The 26766-nt window shown below is 37.1% G+C and overlaps 1 protein-coding gene across 1 annotated transcript; it reads right to left on the bottom strand.

The window, feature by feature from the left end:
* Positions 1-6374: 6374 nt before the first annotated feature.
* LOC128639650 (trypsin-like) lies at positions 6375-8445 on the bottom strand. Its single transcript, XM_053691777.1, has 5 exons — positions 8406-8445; positions 7997-8150; positions 7468-7721; positions 7080-7216; positions 6375-6524 (listed from the first exon to the last, which is right to left on the bottom strand). Exons 1-5 carry the CDS (start codon positions 8443-8445, stop codon positions 6375-6377), a joined length of 735 nt encoding a protein of 244 aa, XP_053547752.1.
* Positions 8446-26766: the final 18321 nt, after the last annotated feature.

Below are 26766 nucleotides of genomic sequence, written 5' to 3'. Positions count from 1 at the left end.
ACAAATCCCCCAAAATAGAAAAACCTAATTCTAAAAAATCCTAAAATACACTTTGACCCTAAAGGGGCATTTGTATAGGCATTGAGCTCTTTTACAAGTTCCCATCCCTAATCTAAAAAAAACCCCACCCAAAATAAAAAGAAAACTAACACTAACCCCATAAAATCTACTCACGGTTCCTGAAGTCCAGACATCCATCTTCATCCAGGCGGCGACACCTTTATCCATCTCAGGGACGTCTTCTATCTTCATCACTGTGAGTAGATTTTATGGGGTTAGTGTTATTTAAAATAAGATTAGGGATGGGCACTTTTAAAAGAGCTGAATCCCCTTTTAAGGACAATACCCATACAAATGCCTCTTTAGGGGCAATGGGTACCTTAGAATTTTTTAGAGTTAGGTTTTTTATTTTAAGGGGTTGGTTTGGTGGGGGGGTTTACTTTTAAGGGGGACTTGGTAATTTTTAAGGTAAAAGAGCTGTTTTACATAGGGCAATACACTACAAAGGGCCATTTTAAGGGCTAATGGTAGTTTATTGTAGGTTAGGGGGTGTTTTTATTTTGGGGGGCTTTTTATTTTTATAGGGCTATTAGACTAGGCGTAATTTTTTATTTTTGATAATTTTGTTTATTATTTTTGTAATCTTAGGTTTTTTTAAATGTTTAATTTAGGTTTTTAATTTGTAGTTTTTTTTTATTTTATTAGAATAGTTATGTTAGGTTAATTTATAGTTTAAACTCAGTTTTTTTTATTTCACAGGTAAGTTTTTATTTTTTTAAAGATAGTTATATTGTAATGTTAGTTTAAAGTTAGGGGGTATTAGGTTTAGGGGTTAATAGTTTAATTTAGTGTTTTGCGATGTGGGGGAGTTTGGCGGTTTAGGGGTTAATATGTTTAGTTTAGTAGTTACGATGTGGGGGGGCTGGAGGTTTAGGGGTTAATACTTTATTAGTATTGGCGATGTAGGGGGCCGGTGGTTTAGGGGTTAATAGGTTTATTTAGGTGTTGGCAATGTCGGGGCGGAGGATTAGGGGGTAATACATTTTATAAGTGTCGCAATGTCGGGGAGCGGCGGATTAGGTGTTAATAACTTTTATTAGTGCTGGCGATGTCGGGGAGCAGGCGAATTAGGGGTTAATAACTTTTATTAGTTTTGGCAATGTCGGGGAGCAGCAGAAAAGCGGTTAATAACTTTTATTATTCTTGGTGATGTCGGAAGCTGCGGAATAGAGGTTAATTACTTTTATTAGTGTCGGCAATGTCGGAGAGAGCGGCAGAATAGGGGTGTTTAGACTAAGAGGCCAATTTAACAAAGGTCTTGGGGACCTGATCCGACAGTGCGGATCAGGTTCGCAAGACCTCGCTGAATGCGGAGAGCAATATGCTCTTGTGAGCTGCTGGTGCAACGCCGCCCCCTGCAGACTCGCAGCCTATGGGCCGCCAGCAGGGAGGTGTCAATCAACCCGATAGCACTTGGGTTGAATTGCGGCGATTCCTGTCTGCCTGCTCAGAGCAGGCGGACAGGATTATGGAGCAGCGGTCTTTAGACCGCTGCTCCATAACTTGTATTTCTGGCGAGTCTGAAGACTCGCCAGAAACACGGCCCTTCAAGCTCCATTTGGAGCTTGATACATAGGCCTCTAAGGGTTTATGTTAGGGTGTTTCACCATCGACATCAATGGGGTTGCGTTACGGCAATCTCCATTCCGCGATCGCAGATGTTATGATGTCTATGGGGAAAGCGTGCACAAGCAGGTATACTCAGCCCTTAACACACCATAACGCACAGCACAAGGAGGTTTTTCAGTAACTCGTAATGGCAGCGCTATGGAGAGGGCAATAATGCAAATTTTGGGGCATTATTTTCGCATCCTGTTTAGCGCAAAAATTTGTAATCTAGGTGAGAAGTAGTAAAATCCACTTCATATCTTAAAGACACAGGGGACTTTTTAAGGAAACCTAAAGTTCTGTATTTACCTAAAGATACGTTTATATTGTACACACTGGACATTAAAAGTATGTATATGTCTATAAAACATGAAACTGGAATCAGTATCATAAGTAAAACGCTAAGAACAGAGAAGAGATTTTCAGTTCAACAATGTATGTTTATAGAGCATTTACTAAGAAAAAGGAACAAACGTATCTGGGCAAGAAAAACCTGCGTTGCTACCTATGCCTAGGTTGCATTAATTGCAGTTCCATCATTAAGGGGAATTAATTTGTACACCCTAGAAGGGGATACAAATTAAGGATTAGACAGTTTTTCACTTGAGAAACCACATATGCAGTATACTTAATTTAATGCCCGTGTTCCTTGATTTATATTGGTGAGACAGTTAGGAAGGTTAAGGAAAGAATGAACCAACATCGCTCTATCATAAGATGTGGGGACAAAAAAGCCCCAGTCTCAAACCACTTTTTAGAAAAGGGTCACCAGATTAGTCAATTGAGGTGGAAAGTGATAGATCACGTAGGGCCACAATGGAAAGGGAGTAATTGTGAGAAATTATTCAAACAGAAAGAGATGTTCTGGATTTATAAATTAGGGACGATGGCCCCTACCTAATGGATTGAATAAGGAATATGATTGGTCAGTTTTCTGGGGATTAAATTGTAATGTATAATGTCAATCTTTGACTAAAAAGATGTATGCATATGACAATATTTTGTATATTTGAAACCCATAAAAGAATTACATGAATTAAACAACAGATGGCACCAGACACAAGATTGCATTTAAATGAAACTTTAGTATATTTTATGTTTAGCATGATTAAGGGATTGATTCCCAAAACGTTGCATTGATTTCACAATTTATGAAATAAAGCTGAGATGTTTTATGTATGGTGCTATGGACATTGAAGTATCTGGATATAGAATTAAGAGAAAGGGGTTAAATGTTTTCCATTTCCCTAAAATAAATAAGAGGTTTTATAGATTTGACTAACTATAGTTGTTTCCCCTATTGACAAAAGAACAATTTTCAAGTAATAGTTAAAAGGACACTAAATCCATTTTTTTTTCTTTAATGATTCAGATAGAACAGCAATTTTAAGCAGCTTTATAATTTACTCCTATTATCAATTTTTCTTCGCTCTCTTGCTATCTTTATTTAAAAAGCAGGAATGTAAAGCTTAAGAGCTGGCCCATTTTTGGTCGAGAACCTGGCTTATGCTTGCTTATTGGTTTGGTAAATGTAGCCACCAATAAGCAAGCACTATCCAGGGTGCTGAACCTAAAATGAGCTGGCTCCTAAGCTTTAAATTCCTGCTTTTTAAATAAAGATAGGAAGGGAATGAAGACAAATTGATAGTAGGAGTAAATTAGAAAGTTTCTTAAAATTGCTCCTCTATCTGAGACCTTGAGACACTTACGGGTGAATAGCCGCACTTTACAAGAACCCAATAGATAGATAGATTAACCCCTTAACGACCGAGGACGTGCAGGGTACGTCCTCAGAAAAAAGGCAGTTAATGCCTGAGAACGTACCCTGCACGTCCTCGGTGTGGAAAGCAGCTGGAAGCGATCCTGCTCACTTCCAGCTGCTTTCCGGTTATTGCAGTGATGCCTCGATATGGAGGCATCCTGCAATAACCTTAAATGGCCATCCGGTGCAGAGAGAGCCACTCTGTGGCCCTCTCTGCACCGGACATCGGTGGCCGGTAACGTTGGTGGGTGGGAGCTGACTTGGGAGGCGGGTGGGCGGCCATCGATGGGCCGGGTAATGTAGAGGGGGGCGGGATCGGGGGGCGGGGGCGATGGGGGCGCGCACAGGCGCGCGCGCGTGCACGTCGGGCGGCGGGCGGGCGCGTGCACGGGGCGGGAGCGGGTGGGAACCGCTACACTACAGAAAAGACTGTGCTAAAAGTTTGTGTAAAGCTTTTTATTTAAAAAAAAAAAACCAGTCAAAGGTATCTAGGAGGGGGTGGGGGTTTGTTCTTTGGTGGGTAGGGGAGCTACACTACAGAAAATGGGGGAAAAAATAAAAAAGCAACTGTTTTTTTTTATAAACTGGGTACTGGCAGACAGCTGCCAGTACCCAAGATGGCGGCCATTAAGGCAGAGGGGGAGGGTTAGACAGCTGTTTGGTGGGGGATCAGCCAGGTTGGGGGCTAAGGGGGGCTCCTACACAGCAGCATATGTAAATATGCTTAAAAAAAAAAACCAAAAAGCCTAAATATATATTTTATTTTAGTACTGGCAGAGTTGCTGCCAGTACTTAAGATGGCGGGGACAATTGTGGGGTGGGGGAGGGAAGGGAGCTGTTTGGGAGGGATCAGGGGGTCTGATGTGTCAGGTGGGAGGCTGATCTCTACACTAAAGCTAAAATTAACCCTGCAAGCTCCCTACAAACTTCCTAATTAACCCCTTCACTGCTAGCTATAATACACGTGTGATGCGCAGCGGCATTTAGCGGCCTTCTAAGTACCAAAAAGCAACGCCAAAGCCATATATGTCTGCTATTTCTGAACAAAGGGGATCCCAGAGAAGCATTTACAACAATTTGTGCCATAATTGCACAAGCTGTTTGTAAATGATTTCAGTGAGAAACCTAAAATTGTGAAAAATTTAACTTTTTTTTTAATTTGATCGCAATTGGCGGTGAAATGGTGGCATGAAATATACCAAAATGGGCCTAGATCATTACTTGGGGTTGTCTACTACACTACACTAAAGCTAAAATTACCCCAAAAAGCTCCCTACATGCTCCCTAATTAACCCCTTTACTGCTGGGCATAATACACGTGTGGTGCACAGTGGCATTTAGCATCCTTCTAATTACCAAAAAGCAACACCAAAGCCATATATGTCTGCTATTTCTGAACAAAGGGGATCCCAAAGAAAAATTTACAATCATTTATGCCATAATTGCACAAGCTGTTTGTAAATAATTTCAGTGAGAAACCAAAAGTTTGTGAAAAAATTTGTGAAAAAGTGAACGATTTTTTGTATTTGATCGCATTTGGCGGTGAAATGGTGGCATGAAATATACCAAAATTGGCCTAGATCAATACTTTGGGATGTTTACTAAAAAAAAATATATACATGTCAATAGATATTCAGGGATTCCTGAAAGATATTAGTGTTCTAATGTAACTAGCGCTAATCTTGAAAAAAAAATGGTTTGGAAATAGCAAAGTGCTACTTGTATTTATGGCCCTATAACTTACAAAAAAAGCAAAGAACGTGTAAACATTGGGTATTTCTAAACTCAGGACAAAATTTAGAAACTATTTAGCATGGGTGTTTTTTGGTGGTTGCAGATGTATAACAGATTTTGGGGGTCAAAGTTAGAAAAAGTGTGTTTTTTTCCATTTTTTTCTCATATTTTATAATTTTTTTTAAAGTAAATTATAAGATATGATGAAAATAATGGTATCTTTGGAAAGTCCATTTAATGGCGAGAAAAACGGTATATAATATATGTGGGTACAGTAAATGAGTAAGAGGAAAATTACAGCTAAACACAAACACCGCAAAAATGTAAAAATAGCCTTGGTCCCAAACGGACAGAAAATGGAAAAGTGCTGTGGTCATTAAGGGGTTAAAGAAAAATGTGGATTTAGTATCCCTTTAAGTTGTTTCTAAAAATAGATCTGGCTTTTCAATTTTTATATATGTACAAAACCAGTCCTGGCAACCTTAAAACTAGCTGAAGATTTTATAGTGTTGGTTTGAAAGCAAAGTTAAGTGTTTTGCTATTAAATGTGTTGATAACTTCTGTAATATCTGTTTCAGACAGAGTCAGATTTGTTACTGTACGTTTCCCTCATATGTATCAATCAGAAAACTAACTCAAAATACCAGATGGTTCCTCAGTTTTAACCTACCCCTTTTACTGAGGAACTCTGAGTAGGCTTTAAGAATGGAGTTCAAATTTGTATGCCCTTTTTATTATGAGCATTACACTATGGATATTTATTATTTCTGTGTATGTACGTGTGTGTTTTGTATGTGTTTGTATGTGTTAATTTGTGTGTTTATATGTGGTTTTGTTGTTTTGAGTTTGTGTGTATTTTTGTGTGTTTGTGTGTGTGACTTTGTGTCTAATGTGTTTATGTTTGTACGTGTTTAGGTGTATATGGCTGTATAGGCGTGTGTGTCTTTGCGTGTGAGTGTTTCTGTTTATATAAACTGGATATATAATCTGTTTTAGTTAAAAATGTTTTCTGCCTGTTATGATATTTGATATTTTTCCTTTATTTAAATGTAAAATGTAATTTTTACTGTTAAAAAAAACTCAGATTATAAGGAGTGCAATCAAAAATCAATTTATTTATAAGTTGCATTAAACAATGTCCATGAAGGAGCCTCAGGCCATTTTATGTCCAATTTAATTAAGCTGGAATATAGCCAAGAGTACAAGTGATTTAGTTGGCAGCGATGGTGTTCTGGATCCAGGAGACGTAGTTGCAGACTTTGGTGTAGACACCAGGATAGTTCCTGAGAGCACAGCCATAGCCCCATGAGACAATACCCTGCAGCTGTCCGTTACACACCACAGGTCCGCCAGAGTCACCCTGAAAGAAGGAAGATTATTATAAGAGAGAAACCTACCTAAAACTATAACAGGGTTAAATATCTAAAGGAATTTATACCTTTGTTTGTAAAATATAAACTAAAATAACAGTTGGAGCATCTTTAATAAACAGTGTATGTAAAACAATTCCAAAGATTATTATCATTATTTACACAACACAAACATATTTATTAGAGGATTATGCACTTTATAGTTTCTGAATGAGGAATGATTATCTTACAAGAGAAAACAACTCTGCACCATATTAGGGAAAATATCTAAAGGAGATAATTAATAAATGCAGATATGAAGTATAAAGTAAAATATCATTAGTTAGAACTTGTAATTACTGTATTAACTGTATTAGTAAAATATTTTCAAGAAATAAACATATGTATATAAAATAAAAAATATCTTCAAAAAATATATATATGAGAATTGAGCAGTCATTAATCTTTAGATACTTGTTCAATGAATATTTAAGACTATAATTAAATTGAACAGTAGTTAGAATAAAATAACTTTAGATTAATAGAAAGGGGACAGGCGATGTTACCTGGCAGGAATCCTTGCCACCTTCTAGATATCCAACACAGATCATGTTGTTTGTGATCTCTCCTGGGTAGGCACCGGTACACTGGGCAGTAGTCAGGATGGGGGCGCTCACGCACTGCAGGAGATCTGGGTAGTTGGCTACAAATGAAACCATTAAATCATTAGGTTACAAATTATTATATGATATCAACATAATCTGTTCTTATAATTTCCTCATTGTTTTATATTTATCAATATGTTCCATAGAAAATATAAAAATTGGGGGGGGGGGGAAACTCTAAGATTATGTTGGGTTTTGTGGTAATGGAACAATCAGCTTAATTTTTTTTTTATCATCATGAGATTTTATTTAAAAAAGTTATACTCTCTATTTAATAATAGTTACTCACTGCCACTGCTGAGTGTGTTTCCCCAGCCAGAGATCAGACAGCTGGTGCCAGCTGCGGCACATCCAGAGGGCAGAGCTACAGCCTTCACATAGGAGTTCAGGGTGGCGGCAGAGGCGAGCTTGATGAGCATGATGTCATTGTCCAGGGTCCTGGAGTTGTAGCTGGCATGTCTGATGACCTTGGCAGAGTTGATGAACTGCTCTGTGCCCTCACTGGTAACAATGTTGTGCTCTCCCAGTCTGACCTGGATGCTTCTGCAGGTGTGATGAGATGGAAAATCACAAAGGAATGTAGATCGCAATTTGAATCAGAAAAATATTTATATATATGAAATATAATTTTGTAAATATAGTTAATTAATTACAAAAAAACAAAACAAATGCATTTTATAGAAGTGTTGACTTTAGAAGACATATTTGAAAATATAGCAGAAGAAGATATAATGAACTATAGCTGCGTGGGGCTTTATGAGAATGTTATAAAAATAAAACTGTAGGGAAAGTACATGAAAACAATCCAAATAGCTTACGTTTTGTAGCAGTGAGCAGCAGACACAACCCACAGGTTGTTAATCAGGGACCCACCACAGAAATGGTAACCGGAGTTCAGAGACACCTGATATGGGAGAGCGTTCTTGCCGCAGGTGTAACCTCCTACAATCTTATCATCATCTTCAAATGCAGCTGAGAACATAATATTACACAGATACAAGAATGTTAGACCAAGTTGTTAAAAATCAAAATCTGTAGTGTTAACGATATAACATTATTACACAGTGGTTAAGCTTGAGCATCTTCTCTCATTGGTCATGTTAACATTATTAATTATCTGAGTGATGGAAACAATTGGAGATGTTCTAAAAAAACATTCTTATGTTATTTATACATTGCTAGCTGTGTACGTATTGATAGTGTATATTTTCTGTGTTTCATACTTACCAGCAGCTCCCAGGAGCACACAGAGCAGAAACAGCTTCATTATGGACTTGTTGACGGAATATTTTTGAGGTAGGTGAGCTAGGTATTTATATGGTTTGTTGCTGGTAATCTTTCTTTATCTAACACCTTGTGTCACTCTCATTTCACAGCATGGACAGATGATCTAGTTAATCTATACACAACGTATAGAGGTCAAGTGGTAAATTATTATTTAACTTTTGCTATTTTAGACATAGAAAGTACACATGCGAAAGGTGTGATAATTCCAATGCTGTATTTCTGATCCAACAGCCTCTATACTAAATGGTATTTCTTAAAATCTCACAAATGATGAACCAGCTGCACATATCACCATCTTTTAAATATGTTTAGACTCAACAATAATAAAATGATAATTGTCAAAAATGTCTTTATCATCATTTTTATTTTCTATCATTATCAAAATATTTGCAGCTGCAATACTTAAAGGGACAAAAAAATCCAAATTAAACATCCATGATTCAGATAGAACATGCAATTTTAAACAATGTAGAATTAAATGTAGAAGTAAATTGATTAATATATTGTGCTCTATACAATCCATTTAAGTTTAATTTTAACTTTACTGCCCCTATAACAATATGGCATTCAAGAACAAACTATCAAAATAATTATGCATAAAATAAAGATGTAATTGCATTCTACATTGCAATTCTTCTTAGTTTATTTAAAATTAATATATCTCAGTTATCCCTCACATTATAGCAATATGAAACTTAATAGAATTGTAAAAATTCTTCATATAACCTAAGTCTCTTCTTAATATGTTAATTTGTTAAGTTGTACTTCTATGAAAATAAATAATGAAAATATTAAATGGTTATGTGCTCTTCATTAGAGATGCTCATTTGTTTTGTTAGGATTTGAGCCGCTCTGATCCTATTGGCTGTTCCAATCAGCCAATAGGATTTAGCTCTCATCCTATTGGCTGATTGGAACAGCCAATAGTAATTTTAGTGTTTATTTTTTTTTGTAATGTGAAAATAAATTACCTGTGAAATAAAAATAAAACCTATTAGTTATATTGTAGCTAGCTTTGTTTTTTTTCACAGGTAAGTATGTATTTAGTTTTAAATAGGTATTATTATTTAGTTAATAATTGTAACTTTAGTTTAGCTGTATTTTAATTATGTTAAAGTTAGGGGGTGTTAGGTTAAGGGGTACATTAGGGTTAGGGTTAGTTTTAGGGGTTAATGGATTTATTTAGTGGTAGTGATGTGGGAGGCCAGAAGTTTAGGAGTCAATAACTTTAATATAGTGGCAGCGACATCGGGAGCAGCAGATTAGGGGTTAATAGTTTTATGTAGGTGGCGGTGATGTTGGAGGTTGCAGATTAGTGTTTAATAATTATATGTAGGTGACAGCGATATCGGGGGCGGCAGATTAGGTGTGTTTAGACTCGGGGTTTATGTTAGGGTGTTAGGTTTAAACTTAACTTTTTATTTCCCCATAGACTTCAAAAGGGCTGCGTTATGGAGCTTTTGTTTCCGCGATTGCAGGTGTTAGGTTTGTGCACGAGCATGTCACAGCAGTGCTTGATTTCGGTGCAGTATGGAGCTCAACGCCACCATATCGCCCACACAAGCCTGCTTTTTTTAAATTTGTAATAGCAGCATTATAGGGAGGTGAAATAATGCCACTTTTGTGGCGGTCGTTAAAATCCCTATAGCACTCAAAACTCGTAATCTAGCTGTATGAATGCCTTTATAAAACATTACTCAATAATCAACTGCAAAGACTATCACAAAATCTCTATTCAAAGGGATCTTTTAAACTGTTCACACCCCTGTGAACAAACATTAGGATCAAAATGATGCATTTAAAAAAGAATTGAACAACATCCTTTTATAAGTCACACTTTGAAACAGCGGAACAACAAAAATCATGAAAAATGGACAATAAAGTGTTAACAAGATTGAATCCACATGGATCCTGAGCGTATAAATAGTAGTATTGCAAATAAAGGTACATGCTTGACAAAGGCTGTAGTTGACGGCCGAAACACGTTGCAGTAACCTGTATGCCGAACTATCTTTCTAAGTTTGAACCCTCCCGCTTGCCGTAGAGTTGAAAGAGCCTAGTCACGTGGATGGAGAAACCAACAGAGTTACTGACACACGCTAGAGCAGTGTTTTTCAACCAGTGTGCCGTAGCACACTAGTGTGCCGTGAGAGATCCTCAGGTGTGCCACGGCAGACTGACAACAGTGTGACATATTTTTTAAACTTTGCTTGTTTTTTACTCCCAGTGCAGGGGTAGCTTGTAGGAGGCATGGCATAACAGCACAATGCATACAGTATGTGTGTGTTTGTGTGTATGTGTATATATATATGCTGTATTAGCCTACAATGTGTGATTTTTTTAAAATTTTGGGATGGTGGTGTGCCACAAGATTTTTTAATGTAAAAAAGTGTGCCACGGCAAAAAAAAGGTTAAAAATCACTGCGCTAGAGGAATACACAGACTCCAAGATCGGATGGGAAGGAGTTTGCAAACAAACGGATGTGTCTATTAAAAGACATCATGGACTAACAGAGCCATCGACTTCACAAATTTGAGGTCATTTCTGTACCACAGATATACCATTACCTCCAATTTCTGGAACTTTACTTTTAAACAGGCCGCTTCATGGTCCTAACAAAGTGACTGTTTAAAGGTTTTAAAACACGGATTACTTCATTTGTTATAGAAATGTTATTAAAGGGACATGAAACCCAAATTTTTTATTTTGTGATTTAGAAAGGGTATGTCATTTTAAACAACTTTCTAATTTACTTCTATTATATAATTTGCTTCATTCTCTTGATATCACTTGCTGAAAAGCATATCTAGATATCCTTAGTAGCTGCTGATTGGTTGCTGCACATAGAGGCCTTGTGTGATTGGCTCACACATGTGCATTGCTATTTCTTCAACAAAGGATATCTAAAGAATTGAGCAAATTAGATAATAGAAGTAAATTGCAAAGTTGTTTAAAATTGCATGCCCTATCTGAATCATGAAAGTTTAATTTTGACTTGACTGTCCCTTTAAGGTTGGCCAACCTATAAGTTACTTCTTTATATTTTGACTGTTTTTATTTAATTTTATTTATGAAATTAGGATAAGATCCCCTGTCTGACAACACTTCATTTTATCTGTGCTTGTATTAAAATCGATCAAATTCCACCTTTAGTGATATTTTTTGTATATATGGTTTAGTGAGATCCTTTGTATATATAGTACAGAACCTCTTTTGGAATTCTTGCACACAAGATTTGTAGAGAGTTTTTTTTTTATCGATTTCAATTTTATTTCTCACTTCTTTGATTCACTCTCACATATATTCTCATAGTACATCTGGCATATATAAATAATCTCTCTCCTTGGTAATAGCGACTTCAGCACTCTTATCCCCGGCCACATTAAAATGAAGGTCCATTTTGATGAATTAGTGCCCAGTTTTTAATAAACCTATTAAAAACAAGGGCACTTTAATTAATGAAAATTGACATTTTACTGTTTTCTATAAAAACTTACCTTTTAATCCTGGAAGCCGCTCCAGCACTTCCTCCGCCTGTCGCAAGCCATCTTCGCGGGTCCAGAATGACGAATCCGGCTTCCTCCAATCACAGTGTTGCATCAGTCCAAGATTCCCCCTGGGGGGAAGCTGTGATTGGAGGAAGCCTGATTCATAATTTCTGACGTCTGCAGAGGCTTCCGACGGCCGGGGGATTCGCTGGAGCGGCATTCAGGATTAAAAGGTACGTTTTTGAAGAAAACAGTGAAATGTCAATTTTGATGAATTAAAGTGCCCTTGTTTTTAATAGGTTATTTAAAAACCGGGCACTAATGCATCAAAATGGACCTTCACTTTAAGCAACTGTTAGTGCTGCTGAGGTTCTGTGAAGAGGAAGTTAGAGCACTCTATAGCGCACCAATAGTGAGTATCAAGCAACAGGTAAACTTTTTCATGTGTAGCTTCTGAACATTTGTAATTGTTTAATGAAAATAAATGTAAATGCTTAACAAATATTCACTATTCAGAATGAATAGTACAGCCAATGAATATTCAGGGAAACAAATCTCCCCGAATATTCATTATGAAAGATTCGGACAAACACATTTTTCATGGCTGCACATCTCTACTCTTCATTAATGTTTAATAATTACCATGTTGCTTCCTCACCTAGAGAATCTCAAACCATTGTCTCATACTGGGACCATTTTATGGTCTTCAAGATACTAAGTATTATTATTGTTAAAAACAATAGCTTGCCTTCAACTTCTATATCAAAATCTTTTTAAATCCACATTAAACTAGATTTATTAGGGATACTATACACAGACTATAAAAATGCTCCTCTCATATTTGTAAACCATGAGGTTACCCAATGTATTAATAGACACAACCACATCATATGATTTGTAGTTAAAATTAAGTTTAGACACACTGCTTGTCTAGGCTTTTTAATTAGCAAAATATTGCACATATCTCTGAGCCCCCTTCATGATATGTAAGATATGTAAAGGACCACACTGTCCCACTAGTCTGATCCGTCAGAATTACTGGGTGAAACTATTAAATGCAGGTTTTTGCTTTTTTTTGTTTACTGTGCTGTACGATCCATAAAAGGACCCTCTGTTTAAATTAATTAAGAAAGTAGAAATAGTAAACAATATAATGACAAGATCTAGTTAAACACTTGAAAATCAAACAAAACAACTACAAAAAAATCTGACCACCGTAACAGATATGCAAAGTAAAAATAGAATGTGACATTTTGTTTGTAAATATATTTGCTTTAATTGATTGGGCTGGATATATTTGTATTTGTTTAGATTTAGATTACAAGTGGAGCGCTATTTAGCGTTCCAGCGCTAGCATTAAAATTGGCAGATAGAGGGGGCGGAGCTAGCCGTTGATCTGAGCAGCAGCATTTGAAGAGAGCTCTGTCTTAGAAATACCTAATAAACACTAAATTAAGGTGAACCACTGGACATAGGATGAAGTAAAGACCCTTGGGTTCCTGACTGTGCTGGATAGAACACTCGTTGTGCGGGTTTTGTGAGATCTGAGTGAGTTGTAAACTTCCGGAACAATACTTGGAAAGACTGCGGCTGCGGCCTACTCCGGAACTCACGACCACCCCTAACAGGCTGTAACTTCGGATACACCCAGGATACCACCCGGTAAGCTTCCAGACAGATCCAGAGGTGAACATATGTGAGCCAATAACAATGGTCACCTATGATTTGAGAGCACAAAACTACAGGCCAACACACAGGCAATGCTGATACCCATAACCTGCCAAGAGTAACACTACCTGACTCAAATATCAGCTAAAACAAAGAGCCTTAGATCCGGATCAAGGTGATACTTTACATAAGCCAAAGAGAAGCAGAGAAAAAGTCTTTTGCGAGGGGTAAGTGGCGGGAAAATCACCATCTTTACATACACTAACTATAAAGAAAGTCCCCATAACAAGCTGCAGACTTTAAAATATACTATCTAATAAAGACTTAACTACTACTGCCTCTCAAACAAACATCCATCTCAGGCTGCTTGCACTACCCAAGGCTAAGAGACTTCCATAAGTAACAACCAGTACTGGAAAGTTTTGGGCTGTAGGCCCTCAGCATAAGGTTGCCTACCTCCTCCTTGGCTTAATTCTATACAGGATCTCTCTGTGCTAATCATGCTGGTGTACACTGTCTGGCTGGCACCCGGGGGATGGTATTTTCATATTTATACCTATTATTTCTAACATTGAGTTGATCGCTATATACACCTATCCTCCATTTGACTAAACTTGGACTTCCTCCATACTCAAATAATATGTATCAAGCTGCTAAAAGAAAACCTAAAGTGACATCCTATCCAAAAAGAACAGTAGCGGACCATTTCAAAGATCAGCTTTCTACAAATTCCCTTTCACCAAGGGGCACCCATTCCTCTGTAGACGAAAATTATTCAGAGAACAGTATGGACTCCCAACACCTGCCAACTGATAATTTGGCCTCCAATATAGTTGATGTCTTGACTCATTGCATGAATATGTTGCAAGACACCTTAACCAAAGAAATAAAAAGCTCCGCAGCTGATCTCCGTAGAGACATAGCGGCACTGGGGGAACGTATGGAGACCCTGGAACGGAAACACGAAGATTTAGCCAATGATCATGCTAATCTCCTGTCCTACTTGTCTATCCAGATTTCAGACTTAGAATTAAAATTGGCTGATATGGAAGACAGGTCTAGACGCAATAATTTAAGATTCAGAGGAGTACTGGAAGAAGTTGGATCAGCTGAACTGGAGCAGTACATCCTAGAATTATGCCAATACCTTCTACCTACACTGGACCCCCCTTGTCTCATCCTAGACAGAGTCCATAGAGTCCCCAGAACACGAAACATCTCTCAGGATAAACCAAGAGACGTGCTGATCAGAGTGCATTTCTTCACCCACAAAGAAAGAATTATTCGTTAGATGGCCAACCGCCCAACCCTACCATCAAAATTTCAGCAAGTGTTGATATTCCCAAGTGTCTCAACATATACCCTCCAAAAAAGAAGGACATTTAGATCTATCACCCAGACCTTACGGAAAGGTAACATTTGGTACCGCTGGGGTTACCCCACTAAACTCATAGTTTCTAAGGATGGTTCCACCCATACCATAATGACTCCAAAGGAAGGCCTGGATATTCTTAAAAATTGGGACTTGTCATTATCTCCGGATCAAGAATCAAGAGAAACTCCTGTATCCACACTCCACCCACAGGCACTCGAGTGGTGCCCTCTACCGCAGCGATCAGCTTTATAATGTCTTAAGTATATTTATAGTATTTCATTGTATTCTACTACATAGTTAACTGTCTAATGTCCTAGGTATCTCCACTGTTTCATTATATTTCCTGTTATACATTTATTAGACCATGATCTGTTAATGATTTAGGATAATACTGATATCACTGATAAGTTATATGTTTCTTACTCTAATACTAGTAATTTTGGGGTCCACAATGTTCTATTGAACAGGTTACATCATCACATATTTCAACACTCCCCACCTGGTTCATTCACTAATCTAGTGATGCTACACCTTACTATTAACAAAATCCGTTGATCTAGGCATGTTGATATCACCCAACAAGCTCTTCCTGCCCAGGTTACAATTAGTTTACTCACTAGTTTCATGGTGTTAAACTTTCACAACCCCTAGGCCCTATTGGCCTGGCTAAGACATTCCAGTCATACCGCCAAGACCAGTCACATAGTCCAGATGAGCTATCCTCAATCAACAGACCCATTAACCCATACCCTTATCTAGGATGATGTACAGAGAGAGAGGGAAAAAAATAGTTGACTATGTATTTAGCATAAGATGTTCATGGTGTATTCATATTTCTTTATGATATTTATATTTCTACCTATGCAATTTTGCACTAAAATACTTTAAGGTATAAATAACCCTACTTGTTCTTATTCCCCTCCCCCTTGAGGTGCCAGTTTACCACCTCTGTTACTATTTACAGTAATATAGCCCCCCCCTCAGAAACACTGATAGTACTATCCCCTGTTATGGGGACCGAGGAGGTCACTCTTCATTGCAGGTGTACCTCTTCCACGGGTGGAACAGCATACCACCCTTTCTAGAAAATCCTTTACCGTATATAACTCTTGGCCCTTAATATTGAGGGCTAATTATAGTCTAACTATTGATTGTTTTTGGTAAACAGGAACTTGGAAACTTAGAAATAACAGCTGTTAACCTAAAATAATATAACACGCCAGTAATAGTGTACAATTCAATGTATCTAATTGTCTTTTTTAACTGTCATACCTACAGAACTGGTGACCAGATCCTATCTTTCCTCCAGAAATTGTCAAGTGAGCAGCCTGATCATCCATAGCTCTTCCAGACATGGTGAGTGATCCCCTTCCTGATCCCCATCCCATCTCCCAAATCCAAATAGACCCTAACTTCTAATTCTCCTCTATCTTTGGACCTTGTAAACTATGGGTGAAACCTATGAAAACTTGACATTTGCCACCCTAAATGGTAAAGGCTTAAATTCGCCAACTAAACGTAGCCTGCTGACTAATCTTATGAAATCCCTTAAAGCTCACATTATCTTCTTACAAGAGACCCATTGGCTAGAATCTCGCCCGGACCCGTTCAGATCCTCTGAATACCCTATACAATTCTACTCCTCCTTTGTTGAGAAGTCAACGGGTGTAGCAGTCTTAATTCATAGGTCAATAAGTTTTGAACATGTCTATGATGAAAAGGATGACCAGGGTAGATTACTAATACTAATCTGTAAATTGAATGGTTCTTTGTTTACATTAGTAAATATTTATGCCCCTAATCAATCCCAGCCCCATTGTTTAAAAACTCTTCTCTCCAGGGTTGAACCAGTCAAGACTGGAACAATGGTCTTAGGGGGTGATTTTAATATGGTTTGGGACCCATCAAAAGATAAACGGGTCCAACTCAATAAAGACATAGACTCATATACAGTAAACACAGCTATTAAATTCCAATCCCATATTGCGCAATATAATCTATACGATATATGGCGAGCACTACACCCGGGAAAGCAAGATTACATGTTCTTCTCTAGACCCCACAACACATACTCTAGGTTAGATTACTTTTTTACTGATTCATGGACCCTCAAAAGAGTTAGTTCATTGTGCATACCTCTTTGTTCGTGGTCTGACCATGATGTGTTACTTTTCACTCTCACTACTGACATGACAAAATCCTCCAGACCTTCCTGGAAACTTCCTAAAAAGTTGCTCCATAACCAGGAATTTAAACCTTTCTTCAGACATCTATTACAGAATTCCTGTCGATCAATGAAGACCCTCAGATCTCATATCAGATCTTATGGGCCTCACTAAAAGCATATGTCAGAGTTATCTGCATACAAAAACAAGCATCCATGAGGGCTCATAAAAGTGCCCCATTAGGCCTTTTGGTCTCTTCATTAAGGGAGAAAGAATCCATCAATAAGTCTTCTCCTATAGCACAATTGGCGTCAGAAATGAAAGCCTTATGAGACCAAATTGCTCAAAAAGAATTAGAAAGGGTTAAGGACGCTTTCATACACTTCAAACAATTAATATATTACCAGGGCAACAAAGCTTCTGCCCTGTTGGCCCGTAAGCTACGAGGTAGAACAGCAGTTGCTAGAATTCTGGAAATAGATAGAGGAGACATCAAGGTCACTTCCCCTAGAGATATTGGTGAGGCGTTCACTACTTATTACTCTAAACTGTATAACCTCAAATTGACCACAAACAAATCAGAATCACCACCACAAGATACTCCCCTCTCTTTCCAAATCAGCCAGAGAAGAGCTATTAACGCCTTTCACAATAACTGAACTTAATACAGCCATTAAACATATGCAAAATAATACAGCTCCAGGCCCAGATGGCTACTCGGCAGAGTTCTATAAGATGTTCCGAGTTCATCTAAGTTCGACCCTCTTGAAATTATTTGCAGAGGCTCGAGACCAAGGATCGCTTAGAAAATAATTTTTACAAGCCACTATCCTGGCCATACCGAAGCAAGGAAAAGATCCTGCCCAATTTAGTAGCTATAGACCTATCTCGTTGATTAACCTGGATGCTAAATTATATGCCAAACTCTGGGCTAACCGCCTACGTCTTCTCCTCCCCAGTCTTATACACCCAGACCAAGTAGGGTTTACATTTGGTAGGGAAGGCCCTGATAACACCAGAAGAGTACTTAATATTCTTTAAGAATCCTCTAGACTAAAACATTCCATGCTAACCCTGTCTCTAGATGCGGAAAAAGCATTTGACAGGGTTAGATGAAAATATTTATGGTTGGTACTACACCAATTTGGATTCTCACAGGAAATTATTAGAGCTATCCAAGCATTATATTCCAACCCATCGGCCATAGTTAAGGGCCTAGGATTTACCTCCACAGAGTTTCCCATAACAAATGGTACATGACAGGGCTGTCCCCTGCCACCCTTAATCTTCACCCTGGCAATTGAACCCCTCGCTCAAGCCATTTGTAATTCACCACAAATCCATGTAGTTTCAGTAAGTCAAGAGAGTGAGAAGATCGCACTTTTTGCGGACGATATAATGCTATTTCTATCTAATCCTATGGGCTCCCTTCTAGCAGTATTTAATATTATAAAAAGCTTTAGTAAATATAGCTATTATAAAATAAATATCTCCAAAACAGAAGCTCTCCCCATCCATATCCCTGAATTTGAATTGGATATTTTGCAAACAACCTATGACTTCCAGTGGTCTACAGGCACAATCAGACATTTAGGGTTACAATTAGGCCCAGACCTAAAATTAGTAAAGGACAAAAACTACAATCATATTTTCCGTGAAATTTCTTCCCTCTTAAATTCATGGAAATTACATGAAATATCATGGCTAGGCCATATAGCCTTGTTGAAGATGACAATCCTTCCCAAAATCTTGCACTACTTCAGATGCCTACCTCTTAATCTTTCTAAGATGCGACTGAACAAATTCCACTCCTTATTTCAGACCTATATATGGGGATCTTCAAGGCCGAGAATAGCGGGGAAAATATTACAAAAAAGATATGATCAAGGAGGGATTGCTATGCTTAATATCTCCCACTATTATGAGGCTGCACGTTTGACACATATATCTGCTTGGTCAGACAAAGGAGAACCGCCAAGATGGAAGCCTATAGAACGAGCAGGCTTACTATTAGGGCTAGACCTCAGCAACCTTTCCTGGATTCCAACTTACCATTTAGGAGTAACAAAAATTAAAAATGAAATTGTGCTAGAAAATCTAGGAGCTTGGCACTCCCTTAGACACTTATCTGAAATAGCACCCCATCCTTCACCAGTACATTCAATACAGGGTCTTCTTACTAATCTCCCGGATACCCATGGTATCTACTGGAAGACATGAAACGTACAAACAGTTTCCCAGTTCTATGTAGGTGACACCTTACCTTTACCAAGAGACTTTGCTCTTCCTGTTCCCCCCCCCCCCCCCCCCCCCCTTGGTTCCCATTTGAGTGTACCAGACTATATAAATGGTTATTATCATGGGGATTTCCCAAATCAAATTGGCGCCCATATACTCATTGGGAAAAAATGTGGCAATCCAACACTAAATTACCTAGGACCCTCTCATGGCATTACGCTATGATACAAGCATCTTGTAATTCTGACAGGATTTGGCAACTTCGAGCTTGGGAATATGACATGTCCATTACTATTCTAGATAAAGACATTCAACAGGCAACCTTCCTCACAAAGAAAACCCTAAACTGTGCAAACTCTATCGAATCCTATATGAAAATCCTTCTGAGATGGTACTACACCCCAGTTTAGACCCTCACAGATGTTCCCAAACCATTCAACCTTGTGCTGGAGAAACAGTGGAGAGAGAGGCACAACCTCCACATTTGGTGGAACTGCCCAGCACTTGCCATTTGCTGGGGACAGGTGTTTCAAATATTTAAAGACATGGGGCTTACTTTACCACAGAAACCTGAAATAGCCCCGCTGCATATTTTCCCTCCCAAAATTCCAAAATCTCAATCTAAACTGGTCATCTTCATTTTAGAGGCTATAAAACTTTGCATAGCAAGGGCTTGGAAACAGTCTGCACCCCCTAAGATTTCAGCGATACATGAGACAATAAAATACTTTGCTAAGATGGAAAGAAGTTTTTATCTTACTCTGAACAAAGAAGATCTGTTCTGGGATATTTGGGAACCATGGTTCCACTACAACGAAACACTGGATAAAGTTGACAAGATCTAAATTCTCTTTCTCCTCACCTTGTGGTGAGCCTCATACACCCTATCTGGACCCCTCCCTACATGCCCTCTTCTCCTCTCCCCCCCCCCCAGGTCACTCATCACATCTGGAACCGGTTACATAGATACCTAGAGAGTTTCCTTTATGGAAGCCAGAACACAAAAATCTAAATTAAATAACCTTTATGTAGAAATGATTATAGCTCACTCACAATGTTTGCTTGTAACTGTTGTGCTAAGTTCTTCTAAGTTGTGTGAAGGATCATTTGTTTTTCTTGAAAATGTTATTACACTAAAATGTTTAAGCCGACTAATATATATAAACGTGTTACAGTGTTCTATTATGTTCCACTTATGGCTATTCATCATTTACTAAGAACTATAATATGTGGACTTGGATTATTGTCAGTTACATTCCCAGAGGACCTCCCAACTCAATTTGGCTTTTATTGGACTCTGTTGTTTAGAAATGGACACTGAACTTGATACTGACACTTTCCTGATCATGTCCATATATACTTTCTGTTTTTGTGTTTACGAGTTATCATCCTAGTAGTTGTACTACTATTTATGTAAATTCAATTTCTAAATAAAAATTATTTTGAAAAAAAAAATAAAAAAAAAATTGGCAGATAGAGGCTTTTGCCGCGCATCGGGATTCACTTGTATTATCGAGCAAAAAGACGACATGCGCAAAAAGCAGAACTTTGAATATCGCCACCCTGTTAACATATTCTCCCAGAGCCTTCAATAGGGGTAAATTTAAAAAACACCCATAATTGAGCGCTAACCTGATCACATTTATTCAAGTGTGCTAAACCCGACATGAATTATGAATATTTTACATTCCAGTGTTCTACACATAGTAGAATGTGTTCTATGTATTGTTGGTAATATATATATATATATATATATATATATATATATATATATATATATACTGTATATAAATATACATATATACCTATATATACACGATTATTAATAGGTATAGATGTATACGTGTATATACTGTATAAATAATATATATATATATATATATATATATAGAGAGAGAGAGAGAGCGAGAGAGAGAGAGGAATATCTGTTTAAAAATACTTATAACATAATACCCTATGTGAAGAACATTAGATTGCGACATATTTACAGTACATACACAGTTAAATACTCTATTAAATAAGTATATTGCATAAATATGATTGTTTATGTTTTCTGCTGTTTGACTGTAAAGTGCTCCAATGCACTTATATATATTTCTATATATGTGTACCTATGTATTTATGTGTTTATATATATATATATATATATTTCTATATATGTGTACCTATGTATTTATGTGTTTATATATATATTTCTATATATGTGTACCTATGTATTTATGTGTTTATATATATATATATATATATATATTTCTATATATGTGTACCTATGTATTTATGTGTTTATATATATATATATATATTTCTATATATGTGTACCTATGTATTTATGTGTTTATATATATATATTTCTATATATGTGTACCTATGTATTTATGTGTTTATATATATATATATATTTCTATATATGTGTACCTATGTATTTATGTGTTTATATATATATTTCTATATATGTGTACCTATGTATTTATGTGTTTATATATATATATATTTCTATATATGTGTACCTATGTATTTATGTGTTTATATCTATATTTCTATATATGTGTACCTATGTATTTATGTGTTTATATATATATTTCTATATATGTGTACCTATGTATTTATGTGTTTATATATATATTTCTATATATGTGTACCTATGTATTTATGTGTTTATATATATATATATATATATATATTTCTATATATGTGTACCAATGTATTTATGTGTTTATATATATATATATATATATTTCTATATATGTGTACCTATGTATTTATGTGTTTATATATATATATATATTTCTATATATGTGTACCTATGTATTTATGTGTTTATATATATATATATTTCTATATATGTGTACCTATGTATTTATGTGTTTATATATATATTTCTATATATGTGTACCTATGTATTTATGTGTTTATATATATATATATATATATATATATATATGTCTGTAAATACATATAGAAGAACGAAGATGTGGAGCCACTGGATTAAAATGTCCTTTATTTAAACAAACATTAAAACATGGGAAGCATCCCACAGTGAAAAAGAAGGCAGAGCACCAATGCTAACACGTTTCAGCCCTCAGGCCGTACTCATAGCATGCGGTGCTAATAGATAGGTGTTACTTAAAACAGGTAACGTATTACCTGATTGGGCAGAATTAATTAAAACAAAGAACGCCCTCAAAATACACAGTCTCATTAACACTTTCCAACCCAACTGAAGAGCCAAGCCTGTATTAAGTACAAGATAGCAACAGTATGAAATGAAACACAGCAAAACCTTTCATAAGCATATACATACAGCTAATATTATATTGCAATAATTTGCAAATGTAAGTGTATGCGAAGAAATAAAAGCAGAACGGAAAAAGGCATATCTAGATAGTACCAGAACAATATACAATACAAGACGTGATACTAAACTATTAAAAATACCAATGCTAGAACTAGAGGTATATATATATATATATATATATATATATATATATATACATGTGAGTCAAAATAAAATAAACTTGCTACAGATATTATAAACATAATCACCTAGATTTAGAGTTCTGCGTTAGCCGTCAAAAGCAGCGTTAAGGGGTCCTAACGCTGCTTTTTACCGCCCGCTGGTATTTAGAGTCAGGCAGGAAAGGGTCTAACGCTCACTTCCCTACCACGATTCCAGGCTACCGCAGATCCCCTTACGCCAATTGCGTATCCTATCTTTTCAATGGGATCTGCCTAACGCTGGTATTTGGAGTCTTGGGAGAAGTGAGCGGTAGACCCTCTACCGACAAGACTCCTGCCGACAAAAAAAGTCAGTAGTTAAGAGCTTTATTGGCTAACGCGGGAATATAAAACTCCTAACTACTGTGCTACAAAGTACACTAACACCCATAAACTACCTATGTACCCCTAAACCGAGGCCCCCCCCACATCGCCGCCGCTATAATAATTTTTTTTAACCCCTATTCTGCCGACCAGACAACGCCGCCACCTACATTATACCTATGAACCCCTAATCTGCTGCCCCTAACATCGCCAACCCCTATATTATATTTATTAACCCCTAATCTGCCCCCCCCCAACGTCACCGCTACCTTACCTACACTTATTAACCCCTAATCTGCCGACCGGACCTCGTCGCCACTATAATAAATGTATTAACCCCTAAACCGCCGCACTCCCGCCTCACAAACACTATAATAAATTTTATCAACCCATAATCTGCCCTCCCTAACATCCCGGCCACCTACCTACAATTATTAACCCCTAATCTCCCACCCGCACCGTTGCCGCTACTATAATAAAGTTATTAACCCCTAAACCTAACTCTAACCCTAACCCTAACACCCCCCTAACATGGATATAATTTAAATTAAATGAAATAATATTCCTAAAATTAAATAAATTAATCCTATTTAAAACTAAATACTTACCTATCAAATAAACCCTAATATAGCTACAATATAACTAATAATTACATTGTAGCTATTTTAGGATTTATATTTATTTTTCAGGCAACTTTGTATTTATTTTAACTAGGTACAATAGCTATTAGTTAATAACTATTTAATAGCTACCTAGTTAAAATAAGTACAAAATTACCTGTAAAATAAATCTTAACCTAAGTTACAAATACACCTAACACTACACTATCAATAAATTAATTAAATAAATTACCTACAATTACCTAAAATAAAATACAATAATATAAACTATTCTATAATACAAAAAAAAAACCCCACTAAATTACAAAAAATAAAAAAGAATTACAAGAAGTTTAAACTAATTTACACCTAATCTAAGCCCCCTAATAAAATAAAAAAGCCCCCAAAATAAAAAATTCCCTACCCTATTCTAAACTACCAAAGTAATCAGCTCTTTTACCAGCCCTTAAAAGGGCTTTTTGCGGGGCATTGCCCCAAAGTAATCAGCTCTTTTACCTGAAAATAAAAATACAATACCCCCCCAACATTACAACCCACCACCCACATACCCCTACTCTAACCCACCCAAACCCCCCTTAAAAAAACCTATCGCTAACCCCCTGAAGATCTCCCTACCTTGAGTCATCTTCACCCAGCCGAGCCAAATTCTTCATCCAAGGTGCGCAGAGGAGGTCCTTGATCCGGTAGAAGTCTTCATCCAAGCGGCAAAGAAGAGGTCCTCCATCTGGTAGAAGTGTTCATCCAGGCGGCGTCTTCAATCTTCATCCATCCGGTGCAGAGCCATCTTCAACGGAGCCGACACGGAGCCATCCTCTTCAACCGACGACTTCCCGACGAATGAAGGATCCTTTAAGGGACATCATCCAAGATGGCGTCCCTTCAATTCCGATTGGCTGATAGAATTCTATCAGCCAATCGGAATTAAGGTAGAAAAAAATCTGATTGGCTGATGCAATCAGCCAATCAGATTGAAGTTCAATCCGATTGGCTGATCCAATCAGCCAATCGTATTGAACTTGCATTCTATTGGCTGATCGGAACAAGGATGCCAAGGATGGCATCCCATAGATATTATTAAAGCACAAACAGTTAGAATACTGTATAATATTGTTATACTATATAGTAAATCAAGAAATAATGTAAAGCTATATTTTATACTATACCATATAATGAGTGAAACCTATAATGTTATTACAAAACAGTCAGTTAAATACTGTATGACCGTAGACACAAGTCACAGTATAAGACAATGTGGAATGCTAGGAATAAATGACAGCACAAATAAACTGAAATGTCATATCACTCCCAGAAATTAATCATATCCTATCTGGAATTTAAGTCTTGAGGAGCTCTGGTTTTTAGATGAAAAATCCAGAACACCTCACGCTTGGCCAGAAGACAATCAATGTCTCCTCCTCTCTTGGATAATGAAACTTTTTCTATAGCAATCCATCTAAAAGTATCCAATTTGCTATTGTGAAAGGTTGCAAAATGCTGAACCAACAGTGTTGTTGATTTACCCCTTTCTAGGGTGGAAATATGTTCTCTCATATGTGTATTAATGTCTCTAGAGGTGAGACCTATATATTGGATATTGCACTTAATACATGTAATGAGATAGATTACATGTGTGTGAGTGCAGTTCAAACATGTCTTTATGTAGTATGTTCTACCAGTTGTAGCTGATATGAATGAGCTCGAAATTTGAACATATTCACATGGCTTGCATTTGTGATACCCACATCTGAATATGCCTGTGTGGGATAGCCATGAACTTTCTGGTCTCTTGGCTGGTCTAAGTTGAGTGGGAGAAAGGATATTACCAAGTGTGCAACTCTTTTTTTATGTGCATCTTATACCCTGTTGCACTGCATCTTTTAGCTGATCATTAGCTGCAAGTAATGAGAAGTGTTTTTTACAATACTACAGATTTTAGAGTATTGATCACTATACGTAGTCACAAAATGTACTCCTTTAAAGGTCTGTTTGCCATCCCGGGCTACCTTATCTTCTAGAAGTTTGTCCCTTGGTATCTCATGAACCTTAATTTTTACTTCCTTAATGTGACTCTTATTATATTTACGTTCTTTTAATCTCTGTTCTAGATCACTAGCTTCATTCAGATAGTCAGATTCCCTGCTACAGTTCCTCTTCAGCCAATCGGAATTAAGGTAGAAAAAATCTGATTGGCTGATGCAATCAGCCAATCAGATTGAAGTTCAATCCAATTGGCTGATCCAATCAGCCAATCGTATTGAACTTGCATTCTATTGGCTGATCGGAACAAGGATGCCAAGGATGGCTCCGCGTCGGCTCCATTGAAGATGGCTCCGCTCCACTCCGGATGGATGAAGATTGAAGACGCCACCTGGATGAACACTTCTACCGGATGGAGGACCTCTTCTTTGCCGCTTGGATGAAGACTTCTACCGGATCAAGGACCTCCTCTGCGCACCTTGGATGAAGAATTCGGCTCGGCTGGGTGAAGACGACTCAAGGTAGGGAGATCTTCAGGGGGTTAGCAATAGTTTTTTTTTAAGGGGGGTTTGGGTGGGTTAGAGTAGGGGTATGTGGTTGGTGGGTTGTAATGTTGGGGGGGGTATTGTATTTTTATTTTCAGGTAAAAGAGCCGATTACTTTGGGGCAATGCCCCGCAAAAAGCCCTTTTAATGGCTGGTAAAAGAGCTGATTACTTTGGTAGTTTAGAATAGGGTAGGGAATTTTTTTTATTTTGGGGGGATTTTTTATTTTATTAGGGGGCTTAGATTAGGTGTAATTAGTTTAAACTTCTTGTAATTCTTTTTTATTTTTTGTAATTTAGTGTTTGTTTGTTTTTTATTATAGAATAGTTTATTTTATTGTATTTTATTTTAGGTAATTGTAGGTAATTTATTTAATTAATTTATTGATAGTGTAGTGTTAGGTGT

Source organism: Bombina bombina, chromosome 9 (genome assembly GCF_027579735.1).
Source record: "Bombina bombina isolate aBomBom1 chromosome 9, aBomBom1.pri, whole genome shotgun sequence".
In the NCBI taxonomy this organism is placed as follows: Eukaryota; Metazoa; Chordata; class Amphibia; order Anura; family Bombinatoridae; genus Bombina; species Bombina bombina.
Note: the sequence above shows the minus strand (reverse complement) of the source record. Positions and strands in the feature narration are given on the sequence as shown.

What these genes read in the sequence shown, in the direction of transcription:
- LOC128639650 (XM_053691777.1), bottom strand. Translation starts at nt 8,445, where the DNA reads ATGAAGCTGTTTCTGCTCTGTGTGCTCCTGGGAGCTGCTG. An exon ending in GCTGCTCACTGCTACAAAAC is followed by an intron (nt 7,722 to 7,996) that starts GTAAGCTATTTG and finishes TCACACCTGCAG; the next exon opens with AAGCATCCAGGTCAGACTGG. An exon ending in AAACACACTCAGCAGTGGCA is followed by an intron (nt 7,217 to 7,467) that starts GTGAGTAACTAT and finishes TTTCATTTGTAG; the next exon opens with CCAACTACCCAGATCTCCTG.